This window comes from Oxyura jamaicensis, chromosome 25, assembly GCF_011077185.1.
Source record: "Oxyura jamaicensis isolate SHBP4307 breed ruddy duck chromosome 25, BPBGC_Ojam_1.0, whole genome shotgun sequence".
Lineage (NCBI taxonomy): Eukaryota > Metazoa > Chordata > Aves > Anseriformes > Anatidae > Oxyura > Oxyura jamaicensis.
In genome coordinates, this window is record NC_048917.1 from 197,963 (window position 1) to 212,413 (window position 14,451).

A 14,451-nucleotide genomic window follows, 5' to 3' on the forward strand; every position below is an offset into this window, starting at 1 on the left:
ATCCGCTTCCCTTGCGGAGATTCCACCTCTGACATCTTGGCCTAGACACCATCACCTAGACTCTCTTCTCTCTAGTCCAAGTTGCTGTTCCTCATCCAGGTCATTCCTGGACAGTCTTTCCCTGGTGGGAGAACACTTGAGGCTTGCTTGTGGCGTGCTTGGGTTAGTAATGTATTACAGCCAAAGGAGCATGTAGTGCTTTAATCTAAAAAGAGGTGCCTGGTTCCTGACACTGGTTTGCTCTTGTGTTCTGCTTTAAACACAAATAAAATTGTTCTTTGCATCATCTAGATCTTCACGTATCTTACTTCATTGAACCTTTCTATAATGTTTTCAGCAGTGATTAATGATAAGGTTGACATTTGGGAAATCATTTCTACAGAATCACTGGATCACCTTTTGGTGCCAATCTTCAGGAGCTGTGGGCCAGCAGCCTCCCACGAGAGAGGGCATTAGTGTTAGAGCTTGCTGATTTTATGGGTCTGCACCTGGGGTGAGCACTGGTGGGGACAGGGCAGTAACTTGCTGGTAAAGATGTGTCTGTAAAGGCTGAGTGCCTGCTGCACTGCCCGTGAGAGCGAGCCCGCGGCCACCCAGCTCTGCAGCCAGAAGCAGAAGCAGACACTGACTAAGTTAGATGTGTCATGGGGAAAACTGTTATATTGCTCCTGCCCTCCTTCCAGCCTGCAAATTAACATCCCACAGTAAACATTCATCCTGCATTTAAAAGAAACCCAGTCCTCATTTTTCATTGTTGCTAGTGATTAACATCTGCAACCTCATAAAATTATTTCTGTGGTTAGAAATGCAAGCACTTGCCCATCTCTCATGAGGGGCACCCCATGGGGAAACTCAGGACAGTGCTTCTAGCAGAGAATCAGAGGAGAGGAGCTGCCTGCTTTCTCTCCGTGGCTAAAAGTCCTTGTTTTGAATTTCACAAGAACGTATGTACTACAGAGTGCAGCCACAGCAATGTCCTCTTCCCCCGTGGGAAGGGAGGAGATTCTGGTAGCTCTGAAATAGCTTCCCTGCATGATCCCAGCGCTGTAAGACGCTGAAGGCTGCCCCAGTACCTCCCACACCCCGGGGCATGTGGATCCTCCCCTTGGTGTCCTTTTCACACCATGCTGCTCCCCATCCCACTCCCTATATATTTGAACCCTGCAGAGCTGCATCTCCTCACTCGACTGGCTCCTACTAGGCAGCATGCAGGCAGGATCACCTCCTTCTGCTTCTCACCAGCAGGTGAAATCCTCTAGCACGGCCTCCAGCACCGGTAAGAGATCTCTCGCTTGGCTGCAGCTTGCTCTCAAGAGGAGCAGGCTTGGGGCTGTTTGGTGGCTGGCTGCCTACTGGCTGTGGGCTCAGCTCTGGAGCCTCCAAAACTTATCCTGAGATGGGTCTTGAGGGTTTATTACTGTGACACCCAGAAAGCATAAAGTAAAAAGACGTGTGGGGATGAGTGGGGCGTCTTCTCTGCCAGGAGAGTGTTTCTTTTTTCAAGTTACTAAAAGTGCCAGAAAGTGTTTAGGCAGACTGATGATTAAACGCCTTCTATTTTTATTTCATTTATTCCCATTATATTCACCTGCAACACATTGTGCTTGTTACAAGCAGCCATACCATGACAGGGAGTCCTCAATGCAAAGTTTGGTTTAATGGGGCTTTTTCTGCAGGGCTAATATGAGGGGAAGGGGGAAGAAAGGCAGCATGGTGATTCCACAGTGCTTCAGGTAGGAGCAGGGACCCGCACGCTGTGTCCAGTGCTCTCTGCAGAACATGATGTCCTCAGGGACTGCAGGAGAAAACCTTAAAAAACAAACAAGAAACTGAGTCAGCAAAGCTGAGTAGTAGAATCTAGCTGCAGGTTTCCTCCCTCTCCTCAGGCTTGCCATCATAAATGGGGAAAAGGGATCCTTTTGGAGGTGGTGGTTGTTTCTTACAAAGCTCTCACCCCCCTGCACTAAGGACGCTTTCCTTGGTGGTTTTGAAGTCTGTTGGAGGGTGAGGCTGGATGGGTTCGAAGCACCCAGAGACCAACAGCAGAACGGGGCTGGGGCTGGTGTGGAGGCTGATGTCTCCAGCCCTGAATGCTGTGGGAGCAGGGGCTTCGTGTGGGAAGGCTCAGCACTCACACCCCGGGCAAGGCACTGCAGAGGGAGGCAGAGTGGAGAGATGCAGCTTTGAGCCCCGTACCTTTCTGCACTGGATTTGGATCGCTAACCTTTTTGGCTTTCCAGAGACCCAGACCTTTCTGGGAGTCATCTGGATGCATGCTGGCGTCCTGGTTCACCCTGGATGCCTGTCTTCATCGTCTGAGACCTCAGCGGTAGAGGCCAGGGAGAATCTGCCTCCCCTGACCATCCCCTGCCCTCCTGTGGCTGCGAGGGCTGTTTGTTTTGAAAGGCCAGTGGGGCTGAGCACTCATCAGAGCAGGAATGTGTGCAGCCTTTCCTTTGCAGAAAGGGGTTTAAAATGCCTCGCTGTCACCTAGAGTACTGCGTTCAGCTCTGGGGCCCCAGCACCAGAAGGACAGGGACCTACTAGGGCCAGTCCAGAGGAGGCCATGGGGATGGTCAAAGGGCTGGAGCACCTCTCCTATGGAGGCAGGCTGAGGGAGCTGGGGGTGTTGAGCCTGGAGAGGGCTCTGGGGAGACCTTGGGGCAGCCTGCCAGTCCCTAAAGGGGGCTACAGGAAAGCTGGGGAGAGACTCTTTGTCAGGGGGTGCAGTGGGGGGATCGGGGTAACAGCTTGAAGCAGAAGAGGGCAGTTTTGGGTCAGGTATCAGGAAGAAATTCTTTACTCCAAGGGTGGTGAGGCACTGGAACAGGTTGCCCAGAGAGGCTGTGGGTGTCCCATCCCTGGGGGGGGGCAAGGCCCGGCTGAATGGGGCTTTGGGCAGCCTGGTTTGGGGGAGGTGTCCCTGCCCATGGTGGGAGGGGGGAATATTAGATGATCTTTAAGGTCCCTTCCAACCCAAACCATGCTATGATTCAGTGATCTAATTGCTGTTTGTTTCTGTTCTCAATTCAGAAAGGTGTGGAGCGTGTGGCCCTGGCTTCGCCTCTCCTCTGGATGCGATGAAAGGCAAGTCCAAAATCCAGGGATCTCAGGGAAGAGCTCTGTGCTGTCTGTGATTTAGGTGGAGATTAGAACAATGCTTTCAAAAAGGCGTTATCCATTAACTCCATCTGCCAAAGAGGCTCCCCAGCAAGCGCTGGGGAAGCAAAGAAGTGAAAGTTTTGCATCTGGCCTGTCCCGGGGCCAAACTCCAATTGCATAATGACAGCTTGGTCTCAGAACAAAACTTCTTAGGCTTCATAGTGGCTTGGGATGGGTCATAACTTGCATCAAAGTCACCCGTGGCTTCACTGTTCAAAACCAAATGTGATTTAGTTTTCTCAGAGGCAACCACACCATATAGGCCCATGACACCACTGCTGGGAGCTCAATGCTCTTGGATCTCCAGAGAGCAGAGAAGGCTGGGGAGGAAGGGGGCTCCCTCCTTTTTTTTTTTTTTTTTTTTTTTTTTTTTTTTCCAGGCACCCTCAGGAACACGGCACCAGGCTCTGCTCCTGATGGCTGGCATTCTGACGGGACAGAGCCTCCTGAAATGAAAACCAGCCTCACAGGCTAACAGGCTGCTTGTTCAGGCACTTTGACTTCTGTTTGCAGTGCCAAAACACTAGTGCTGTCATGTGAAGGGACCGATGAAAGCATCATCTATTGCTATCCCTCCCTTAATCCTCCTCTCCAGTGCTTAGCAAGCACATCTTTGAAACCTTAGACAGCTCTGGAACTTGATCCAGGTCTGTGATTCCTGTCCCTGAAACATCTTTGAACAAAGCAAGCAAGTCCCTGGGTGCAGCCATCACAGCACCATGCTCGTCACACTGTGCCTGGGAGCCAGCAGACCTGCTTGGCGGCACCTTTGAGCCTCCATCAAGGCACGGGGAATTGTGCCCTTGGCTTCAGCACAGCAAGCATTTTAGCTTTGTGCTTCTCATGTATTTTCAAGGCTTCTGCTGTGATGGAGATGAGACACAGTATGGTTTGTTTTGTGTGACTGCTGGGGTCTGCATGTCCGAGCAGGGATGCAGAGATCCCACTGCCCCACAGGGCAGCCCGATCCAGCCAGGGACTCCTGCAGGGTGTTCATTCTGCCCAGTGGTTCCTGCTGATGCTCGTGCAACATTTCTGTCTTGAAAGGGCCCCGGGAGGAGATATTATACGTGCCCTGCATCTACAGGAACACCGGCAGGAACAAACCTGACTTTCTGGCCACTGTGGATGTCAATCCTGAATCTCCAAACTATTGCCAGGTACTAAGCGCCTCATCTCAGTGCTGAGCTGGTGGCAGCACACCAGCCAAGGGGAACAGCTCAGTGCATGCCCTCCCTCACATTCTCCAAAGCTGCGGGTCCAGTACTGAAGGCTGGTGCCTACCCAGCTCTTCCTAAGACTCTGAGCCTTCCTGGGGAAAGCTCAGGAAAACCTCCCTTCATGCGCCATCCTTGGGCTCCCTTGTGCACCAGCACACCCCCGCTGCAGAGTTAGGCTTGCCTGAGGTACCCTGACCCCATCCATTGCAGTCTGCAATGCTCTGAGCTCCCGGGTCTGATCCAGAAGTGTCCTGCATCCTGGTGTGAGCAGGAATGGCCCTTTGCAGGTGATCCACCGCCTGCCTATGCCCAACGTGGGGGACGAGCTGCACCACTCCGGCTGGAACACCTGCAGCAGCTGCTTCGGGGACACCACCAAGAAGAGGAACCGCCTGATCCTCCCCAGCCTGATCTCCTCCCGCATCTATGTGGTAGATGTAGGAACTGACCCACGAGCTCCCAGGCTTTTTAAGGTACTCTGGAGGTGGTGCCATGTGCTGGCTCACCTGCTCAGCGTCTGCGGCAGGACAGTGGGGCAGCTCCCACCCGTCCGTGGTCACACCAGCCCCCTGCAGCCCTGTGCAGCAGGCACCCGTCTCGCCCGCACAGGGGAGGTCACGGAGCCTGTGAACTCCCGCAGGTTGTCAACTCAGAGGACGTCTTCTGGAAGTGTAACCTGGGCTATCCCCACACCTCCCACTGCCTGGGCAGCGGTGAAATCATGATCAGCACCCTGGGAGACCCGGCTGGCAATGGGAAAGGTATGGGTCTTGCCAGTGCCCCAGGAGAGGGTGCCGGGATAGGAGGAGCAGTGCTAGCATCCAGCGCTGTCCTGGAGCCTCTACCAGGCTGGTCTGCGACGCCTTGATCTGCCTCTTTCTGTTTGCCTTACAGCACTCCAAGGGGTAATCTGGGTGATTTCCTCACCACCAGTGCATGTTTGTTTTTGCTTCAGGTGGCTTTATTCTGCTGGATGGAGAAACGTTTGAGATCAAGGGGAACTGGGAGAAGGGGGACAAGAGCCCCCCGATGGGTTATGACTTCTGGTACCAGCCGCGCCATAATGTCTTGATCAGCACGGAATGGGGAGTCCCGAAATGCCTGGGATATGGGTTTGACCCAAATGACCTGAAGAAAGGTGAGGAAACATCTGCTTAGGCACTCCAGGAGGGAGATGCTGAGCAGGGCTGCAATGAAGCCCCATTTCAACCCTCTTCTGTTGTGAGTGAGCACCGACCACCTAACAGACCTGCACAAAATGATCCAAGCAGTTTGCTCGCAAAACTGATTTCACACCAGTTCCCAGAGGTCACACAGATTTTAAAAAGCCTCAAAAAAGAGAGAGCCCCAAAAGCGAGCATTGCTGCTGGTGCAGAGCCCACGGGGCCGCCTCTGCACTGAGGGAGGGCTGAGCCCCCCTGGGGCCGTGGCACCTCCGCTGGAGGCCCTGCGCCTCACCGCGTCCCCTCTGACCCCCTCTGCCCCCTCGCAGGGTGCTACGGACGCCGCCTCAACGTGTGGGACTGGACCACCCACACCTACGTCCAGGCCATTGACGTGGGCGAGGACGCGGCGCCCCTGGAGATCCGCTTCCTGCACAACCCCGACGCCGCGGAGGGGTTCGTGGGGTGCACCATCAGCAGCGCCATCCACCGCTTCTACAGGACCGAGGTACCGCTCCCCTGGGAGAGCACAGGGCGGCGGGAAGGGGGTGCTGGCCTATGGGGATAATCTCACCGGAGGACCTGTTCTGACTGGCAGTAGTTTATGGTGAGGTGATTTAATTCAGAGGAGGTTTATTTATACCTTTGTTGTGGATTTACAACAGCTCGAGCAATGTTCCTTCTTGGTGTCTGTTGTGTGTAAAAACAAAGCGGGTGAGGAGAACCTCTGCCACCCGACCAGTTAATCCAGCTGGAAGGTCAGACAGGTTTTTGGCCCCCAAAACCCTTCCTCATGCCGCAGAGCCCATCCTCGCAGTGGCTCCACAGAGCCCGAGATGAGGTTTCCTGCAGCCCACAAAGCAGCCCCAGAGATGGGAGGTGGTGGATGTGCAGGTGGCATCCGCCCCCGGTCGGGCCTTATCCTGCCTCTGCCCTGCGCACTGAGCCTTCGGGGGCCACGCTCTGTCCCGCAGCGAGGAGACTGGGCGGCCGAGAAGGTGATCCAAGTCCCCAGCAAGAAGGTGGAGGGGTGGCTGCTCCCGGACATGCCAGGTGAGTGTGTCCCCGTGAGCCGCGGTGCAGCCGCCTGCCCCGGGCTGCCACAGGTGTGCAACTCTGCCGTCCCCTTCCCAAGGCTTCATCACCGACATCCTCATCTCGCTGGACGACAGGTTCCTCTACTTCAGCAACTGGCTGCACGGAGACGTCCGCCAGTACGACATCTCCGACACCCGCAGGCCCAGGCTGGTGGGACAGGTAAGGCAGCACCGGCGTGCCCGCTACTTCTGCCCCATCTCGGGGTGGGACCAGCCCCGCTTCCCCGTCTCGGCCACCCCGAGCTCCGCTCTCTCGCAGGTCTTTGTGGGTGGCAGCATCGCCAAGGGAGGGACCGTGGCCGTGTGTGGGGACGAGGAGCTGCAGAGCCAGCCGGATCCCTTTGTCATCCAGGTGAGCTCAGCTTTGCGCCGTCCCATCTCCGCCCTCAGCCTCCAGGCACGCGGGGCAGCAGGGGCAAGCCCAGGGAGCAGGTCCCAGTGCTTCTGCTCCTCCGGCCCAGCCCGATGCAGGTGGAGGCGTCCCCTGCTCACCTCGTCCTCCCCTCCACCTGCTGCAGGGCAAGAGGGTGTCGGGGGGGCCCCAGATGATCCAGCTCAGCCTGGATGGGAAGCGGCTGTACGTCACCACGTCCCTCTACAGCGCCTGGGACCGGCAGTTCTACCCGCAGCTCATCAGGTGGGGGAATTTGGTGAATTTCAGCAGCCACGGGGATGGGGGAGGCAAGAATCCCCCCTGACCCCGCTCCCACCCCTCCACAGGGATGGCTCTGTCATGCTGCAGCTCGATGTGGACACAGAGAAGGGTGGCCTGACCGTCAACCAGAACTTCCTGGTGGATTTCGGGAAGGAGCCGGGCGGGCCCTGCCTGGCGCACGAGATCCGCTACCCTGGCGGGGACTGCACCTCCGACATCTGGGTTTAGCAGCCCCAGGGCTGGCGTGCGGCCACCCTCCACTTCCTTCCCTTCTCATGGATGCTCTCCCCAAATCTCGGCTTTGCCAGTGGCCTGACCTCCCGCAGTGCCTTCGACACTTAGGGCACAATGGGATGGCAAAGCTGGAGATCCCGCTGCTGTCCTTGTCCAGAAGCCCTCCTCCCTGCCAGCGCCACCGGAATCCCGCATCCTGCACCTCACATCTCACAACCTGCACCCTGCATCCCACATCCCCTATCCTGCATCTCACACCCCACATCTGACATCCTGCACCCCCTATCTTGCATGTAGCTTCCCGCACCCTGCACCCCGCATCCCGCATCCCGTGTCTTGCATCCTGCATCCCAAATCCTGCATCCTGCCCCAGCCCCAGCAGCCCATTCCTGGAGCACAATGGGCACTTGCACGCTGCGCTGCTGCCCCAAGACCGCCTCAGTGCCCAAATTCCCAGGGCACAGGAGAGGATGAAGTGGTCATCCCCTAAGTGCCCCATGGCTGGGCACTGCTGAAATAAAACAGGCGTCTCTGCACCGCGGCTCACCTCACCTCTCATCGCTTTAATTCAGTTTTCAGGAGTGTGAGGGAGTCAGAGATGCTCCATGGGTAACCTTTCCTAACAGGGGTGATTTTTCCAACACGCCCGTTGTGCAGCCCAGCTCAGCGTTGAAAGTGTTTTTTTCTCCCCAGAAGTTGCACCCTGCTCATGTGCCCGGAGCCACAGGCTGCAGGGTGTCTCCTGTTGCTCCTCGGGGACTGGAGAGGTGAAGCCATGCGAGGGCTTTCGCCCGGAGCCCAGCAGCTCGCCTGCTGCAGGACAGCCAGGAGGGAAAGAGAATTTGCCAAAACAGTAAATTTCCAGAATTTTCCTGTGCTGCTGTACGCAGCGTGGAGGATGGTCCTTGCCCAGCCAGGGGGTTGATGACGAGGGAAGGGAGCAGAACCCCCCTCGGCAGCGTGCACAGCTTGCACAGCTGCTGCTGTGCGTACACGTGCTGCATGCACTGCTCACACATAGGCGTTGTGTGCACGCTGCACCCAGCGCCCTGCCAACGCAGGGCACACACGTTGCAAACTCGCACTACGTACACGGTGCACACAGGGGCTCGGTGCACACGTGCATCCGTTGCATGTACACAGGCACTGTGCACGCTGCCCACAGTGCGTGCACGCGCACCACCTGCATGCACACCGTGCACGCACCCGCACCACCTGCATGCACAAACACAGTGCGTGCACGCGCACTACCTGCACGCACCCCGCATGCACGCGCACTGCACACACACGGTGCACGCACACGCCCCACCTGCACGCGCGCACCCACAGCGCGCGTACTGCACGCGCCCAAACTCGTTTACCCTCGTGCTTCCTCCCCCAGCGCCACCAATCAGGAGCCTGTTACTAGGCAGACTTCACCTCGCGCTGCCACTCAGGAGACCGGTCCCCCTTGTATCCGGGTAGGAAAACCGGAACGACCAATCGCATTATAAGCGGGCGCAGTATCCGGGCAGACCTGCGGAGCCGCAGCCAATCAGAAAAAAGCGGCCGGCGGGCGCCGCGGGCGCGGCCCGGCGGGGCGCAGCACTTTCGGTTCCTGTTGCGCGCGGGGTCGCGGCACGTGGCGGGGGCGGCCCCGGGAGCGGAGCGGAGCGGGCCCGGCCGGAGCAGCCCCAAGGTGGGTGGGGGATGGGGGCGGGCGCTGCCCCCCGGTGTCCCTGTGCCCGGGGACCTGCCCTCCCCGTGTCCCCTGGCCCCGGGGTGCTGCCCGCCAGGGGTCCCCCGGTGCGCCCGGTCCCCGTGTCCCTGGCCCCTGGGGTCCCCTGACCCCGGGGACCTGCCCTTCCTGGTGTCCCCTTACCCAGGGTGCTGCCCTCCTCCTGGCCCCTGTCGCTCCCTGTCCCTGTCCCCATGTCCCCGTCCCCAGCTGTCCCCAGTCCCCGTGTCCCCGTCCCCTGGTGTCCCCCACCCTTGGGGACCTGTGGGGCAAAGGGGACTCCTCGTGTCCCCCGGGCATCCCTGTCCCCTGCCAGGACGGGGGGGGGGGTTGGTGCCAGCCGCTGCCCCTGCAGCCCCCCTGCAGCCCCCGCCAGGGCCCTTGCCCAGACAGGGCCCAGCAGCTTCAGACCAGGACGGGGGGTCCGAGGGTGCCGGGGGGACGCGTGGTTCTCAAGGGGCTTCCTTCCCTTGTGAGTCTGAGTTTCTGGTTCCCCCCCCCCCCGCCAGGAGCCTGATGCCATGGCTGACGAAGAGCCGAGCGCCCAAGCTGCCAGGAAGGGAAGTTCCTCGCCCAGCGGCTCCCGGGGCAGCACCACGGAGCCCGGCACGCTGCTGCAGAAGCTGCGGAGCACCATCTCGTAAGGGCCACGCTTGCCTGTACCCGGGCAGCTCTTCCCGTTAGTCCAACCCTTCCAGCTGCGCTGCCATTTAATCAAGTTGATTAATTGGCAGCCCCAGGGACCGGAGGGACGAGCGGTGCGGTGCCGTGCAGCTCCCTGCGTAGCGCCGCAGGCGGCACGGCCCCAGGCGCACGCTGCTCGGTCCCCGTGCTGCGCTGCTGGCCGTGTTTTATCCTGGTTCGGGTGGAAAAACCAACGTGGAATTGCACGGTGGCACAGATTGGTATGCTAGGAGCGCACGGGCCGTGGGTTTATGCCCACCCTGCCCTCCCCAGTGCCAGGGTAGGGCACGCGGCACCTACAGGCAGGTGCTGAGGGTCTGGTGGGGCTCTGGGTGCTCAGGGGGTCCCGGAGCATGGTGCACAGGCAGCTTTCGGCTCTCGGTACAGCAGTGTGCCCACCCGGGCATCGCCCTGACCCAGGTGTGGGTGCCAGGAAGGGCCTGGGGCTGAGGCCGTCCTGCTCGGGAGCCGTGCGGAAGAGCTGGGTGGGAGCAGGCAGGTTGAGGAAGGGGCTGGGGCTCTGTGGTGCCGTCCTGCCGTGCCCTAACGCCTTCTGTCTCTCTCCCGTGCAGCAAATCCGTGCAGAACAAAGTGGACTCCATCCTGGTGAGTGCCTCTGTGGGATGTGGCACTGAGGGTGGGGGAAGGCTGTGCGCCCCCTTCTCTGGTGGGCTCCCACCCCTCATCTGGCTGGGCTGGACCCTGGGTTCTGCCAGATCCTCCATCCCCTTGGGTCGGGATCTGACTGCAGGGAGCGGCACTGAGAGCCCCCCGAGCGCACTGCCTGGGAGCACCCCTGCTCCCCACCCAGCGTGGGTTGACCCCTTCCAGTCCCCTGAGTTCATTCATCCCACTGCCTTGTGGGCAGGCTGCCTCCGCCCTCACCAGATCCTTGGCTTTAAATGCCCCACGAGTTACTGCCAGGAAGGGGAACGAGAGCACTGCCTGCACCAGCTGGTCCTTATTTCGGATCCTAAACTTCTCTTTGTCTTCGGTCCCTGTTCCCCTCCCTGCGGACCCTCTGACCGTAGCAAGATGTCCAGAAGTTTTCAGACAACGACAAACTCTACCTCTACCTCCAGCTGCCGTCCGGGCCCAGCCTAGGGGAGAAAAGGTGGGTGCTGGAGTGAGCTGGGGCTGTGTTCGGAGCTTGGCTGGGAGAGCAGGGGCTGGCGGGATGACGGTGGGAGGTGGCCGCAGCTCTGCCTTCTCCTGGCCGGCTTCTGCTGCTTTTCCACTAATTCAGCATTCATCTCCCCTTCCCCTGGGAGTAGCAGTAGCCTGGACCTGAGCTCGCTGAGCACGGCCGAGTACATGCACGCGTGCAACTGGATCCGGAACCACCTGGAGGAGCACACAGACACCTGCCTGCCCAAGCAGGACGTCTACGATGCCTACAAGTGAGCGCGGGGACGGGCCTGGCGCAAGGAGCCCCACGGGGGGTTCAGAGGGCAGCGGGTGCCTGGGTGTGTTTGGGATCAGCCCTGCCCAGCGCTGAGCAGGGGAGGAGTGGATGTGTCGGGAGAGCAGCGAGAGCTCGGTGACGTTACCCTTGCAGCTCTGTCTCTGCCTCTCCCGTAGGCAATACTGCGATAACCTCTGCTGCCGCCCTCTGAGCACCGCCAATTTTGGGAAGATCATCCGGGAGATCTTCCCAAACATCAAAGCCAGAAGGCTGGGAGGCCGAGGACAATCAAAATATCCTTCCATGTGCCCTGCTGGCCAGGGAGGCCCTGGGAGCCGGTCCCCGTGACAGCAGCAGTCGAACTGGTGGAAAGAGCTGCTTGGTCTCGCGTTACTCCCATTTATGAGTCCGTGCACAAGATGGTGTTCTGTAGCTTCTGAGAGGGCCTGGTTCCTGGTTTTTCAGCTCCTGAAGTTTCAGCTTGGTTACCCGAGGGCAGCTTGGAGCTGCCACGTCCCTTCCGTGCACCCCGCTGGACTCGGAGCCGCCCGGGGCTTGCGCACGGAGCAGGGCAGCAGCCCGGGTTGGTGCGGGGCCGGACGCTGCCCTGAGCCACAGACAAGCCCAGACCCTTTCGGCAGTCCCAGGCGGCGATGGCGTGAGCCCTGCAGCCGCATCCCTCCGAGTTGTAACCCGTCGCCTCTCGCGGCTGTGTTGTGTGGCTGACAGCCCTTAACCTTGCCAAACGTACTGCTACAGCGGGATCCGGAGGAAGACGGTGGTCAGCCTGCCGCCCCTGCCCAGCCTGGATCTCAAAGTTACGGAGACTGTAAGTCCCCGGGTGCCTCGGCTCGAGCTTTGCCAGCCCTGTTTTGGCAGGGGAGCGAACCCCGCTCGTTAGATCTAACGAAGGCAAGGGGCAGAGGGGTGCCCTCTGCGTTCCCATGGGCTGTGGGGCGAGTCAGGCTGGGAGGAGGTTCTGCTCTGTCCCCTGAGCCTCCTAAAGGGCAGACGAGGTACGTGCCTGCCCGTGCAGGCTTGTGACCTGCTGGGGTGTCCGGATCAGGCCCTGTGTGCACCTGGGGAGTCCTGGCCTGGGCCGGGGAGGCTCACGGCTTGTCCTGCCGGCAGCAGTCGGAGCTGACGGACCTGGTGCAGTCCTACAACAGCGAGGTGATGGAGGCGGCCTGCGCCCTGACCTGCGACTGGGCCGAGAAGATCCTCAAGCGCTCGTTTAACAACATCGTGGAGGTGGCCCAGTTCCTCATCCAGCAGCACATCATCAGCTCGCGCTCAGCCCGGGCTGACCTGGTCATGGCCATGGTGGTCTCAGGTGGGTCTGCCAGGGGGGGAGGGAGTCCCTGGCACCCCGCAGAGCCCCCTGGGGACCCCCGAAGGGTGCAGAGGCTTTGGGAGCGGGGTGGCCCAGGGGATGGTTTTCCCACATGGGTGTGGGGGAGCACAGAAGTGGCTGGGTGTTGTCCCCCCTCCATCAGGGCTTGTCCCCGCCTCATCCCCTGCTGTGCGTCCGCAGAGAGCACAGAGAAGGTCCACCGTGACGGTCGGTCCCCACTGGCAGCCAAGAAGAACGGCCTGGAAGCTTCAGAGAGCAGCGACAGGAGCCAGGGGCAGGTGAGAGCCTGAGGGTGCCTGTCGAGGGCCAGGAGGCCAGGGTGCCCCTCTTGCCAGGGGGTGCTCAGTCTCAGGATGCAGCGGGGACACCTTGGGAGCAGCCCAGGCTTGCACGAGGCTGCTGCCACCTCTCTCTGGCTCACGCCTCTTCTGCTTGCAGAGCAAGAAGGAGAGCAGCCCCAAGGCCTCTGTCCCGCCACGGCCCGAGAAGAAGAAGCTTCCAGAGCCCCCCCGGCCGGCGAGCAGCCCCCAGGTGAATGCCCTGGTCGCCCGCCTGCCCCTGCTCCTGCCCCGCATCCAGCCCGGGGAGAGACTGGTGGCACCCGGGGCCACGGCTGTGCGCTCCTCCCCGCCCGTGCTGGCCCCCAAGCTCACGGCCGCCCCCCTGGCGGGCACCGTCAAGGTGGCCCTGCCGCTGCCGGTGGGCACGGCGTCCCCATCGCTGCCTCTGGGGCTGGCCCCGGGGGCCAACGGAGCAGCGGGGCTGCTGAGCCAGCAGGCGGCCGTGCCCGTCCTCAACATGCTCCTGCCCGGCGTGGGCGTCCCCGGCACCGACAGCCCCGGCAACCCCCGCAGCGCGGGGCCCGACGGCCCCAGCCCGCAGGACTCGCAGCGCCCCAAGGCCGCCAAGCGGCCCCCGGAGCCCCCGGGGGCTGCCGGTGCCACGCCGCAGAAGCGGAGAAGGGGGCGGCCGCGCAAGAGGCCGGAGGAGGGAACCGCGGGGTCCCCGGCGGAGCAGGAGCAGGCGCGGGGGGGCGCAGGGGACGCGGAGGAGACGGAGAAACTTCGCCGAGGGGCGGCCGCGGGGCCCGGCGGTGCTGACGGCTCGCCCGGAGGCGCCGCCGCCGCCGGGGGCCGGCTCGGGGCCGGTGCGGTGCCTCAGGTGAGCGGCATCCAGGAGGGCAGGAGCGGCGCCCAGCGCCCCGCCGGGGCCCGCGGCCAGGGGCTGGACGAGGCCGAGGAGGAGGACGAAGGAGCGCCCCCGAGCACGGGCGAAGCCGGTCCCCACGGGGGTGACCCCGGGGCTGACGAGGGCCCCCCCCCGCCGCGCGGTGACGGACACAGGGCGGGGGCAGCCCCCTCCGACGCGGCCCGGTGCGGCCCCGTGCTCCCGGGGGGGTCCCCGGAGGGGGCCGAGCTCCGCGCGCCCCCCAACAGCTAGGGGCCGGGGCCGGGCCCCGCCACCCGGCTCCCCCCGCCATTAAAGCCGTGCACAGCCGCCTGTCCGTCCGTCTGTCCGTCTGTCACCGGCACCGGGCTGCGTGGGACGGGGGGGGAGCCACGCGTGGGGCCGCGGCACGGAGGCGCCGGCACCGGGGGTGGGGGTGGGGGGCGCGGGCGGGAGCCGCCGGGGCCGTGCCTCGGATCCCCCCCCCGCGACAGGGGGCGGGGTCACGCGGGGGCCACGCCCCTCCCGGAGCTGGGCTCCGCCCCTTGCCGCCGCCGGGCCGCCAGGGGGCGCGCTCGGCTCCGCCCCGCCGC

At 61.6% G+C, this 14,451-nt stretch overlaps 2 protein-coding genes across 7 annotated transcripts; both read left to right on the forward strand.

Annotated features, from left to right (window-relative positions):
- The first annotated feature begins 990 nt into the window (after positions 1–990).
- Positions 991–8,071, forward strand: LOC118178185 (methanethiol oxidase-like). Of its 6 annotated transcripts, XM_035346493.1 has the most exons (12): positions 997–1,276; positions 3,034–3,087; positions 4,210–4,322; positions 4,670–4,855; positions 5,023–5,143; positions 5,338–5,520; positions 5,875–6,053; positions 6,520–6,598; positions 6,681–6,802; positions 6,902–6,994; positions 7,161–7,279; positions 7,363–7,674. In XM_035346493.1, the coding sequence occupies exons 1-12, from the start codon at positions 1,207–1,209 to the stop codon at positions 7,523–7,525; spliced, it is 1,482 nt and encodes a 493-aa protein (XP_035202384.1). In that variant the 5' UTR covers positions 997–1,206; the 3' UTR covers positions 7,526–7,674. The 6 variants fall into 6 exon arrangements, with proteins under 6 accessions (XP_035202380.1, XP_035202379.1, XP_035202381.1 ...); XM_035346490.1 differs by having other exon boundaries at positions 992–1,276; positions 6,902–7,279; positions 7,363–8,071; XM_035346491.1 differs by having other exon boundaries at positions 993–1,276; positions 6,520–6,802; positions 7,363–8,071.
- Positions 8,072–9,060: 989 nt separating this feature from the next.
- RFX5 (regulatory factor X5) lies at positions 9,061–14,131 on the forward strand. The gene is made up of 10 exons (XM_035346438.1): positions 9,061–9,209; positions 9,758–9,888; positions 10,505–10,538; positions 10,964–11,046; positions 11,207–11,332; positions 11,514–11,630; positions 12,085–12,166; positions 12,469–12,670; positions 12,872–12,969; positions 13,130–14,131. The coding sequence occupies exons 2-10, from the start codon at positions 9,770–9,772 to the stop codon at positions 14,129–14,131; spliced, it is 1,863 nt and encodes a 620-aa protein (XP_035202329.1). The 5' UTR covers positions 9,061–9,209; positions 9,758–9,769.
- Positions 14,132–14,451: the final 320 nt, after the last annotated feature.

Bases quoted from the DNA above. Each gene is read 5' to 3' on its own strand.
- LOC118178185 (XM_035346488.1), top strand. From the start codon at position 1,207: ATGCAGGCAGGATCACCTCCTTCTGCTTCTCACCAGCAGGTGAAATCC. The intron at 4,323-4,669 runs GTACTAAGCGCC...GGCCCTTTGCAG, and splicing joins AATCTCCAAACTATTGCCAG to GTGATCCACCGCCTGCCTAT. The intron at 5,144-5,337 runs GTATGGGTCTTG...TTTTTGCTTCAG, and splicing joins CCCGGCTGGCAATGGGAAAG to GTGGCTTTATTCTGCTGGAT.
- RFX5 (XM_035346438.1), top strand. From the start codon at position 9,770: ATGGCTGACGAAGAGCCGAGCGCCCAAGCTGCCAGGAAGGGAAGTTCC. The intron at 12,167-12,468 runs GTAAGTCCCCGG...TCCTGCCGGCAG, and splicing joins ATCTCAAAGTTACGGAGACT to CAGTCGGAGCTGACGGACCT. The intron at 12,671-12,871 runs GTGGGTCTGCCA...GTGCGTCCGCAG, and splicing joins CATGGCCATGGTGGTCTCAG to AGAGCACAGAGAAGGTCCAC.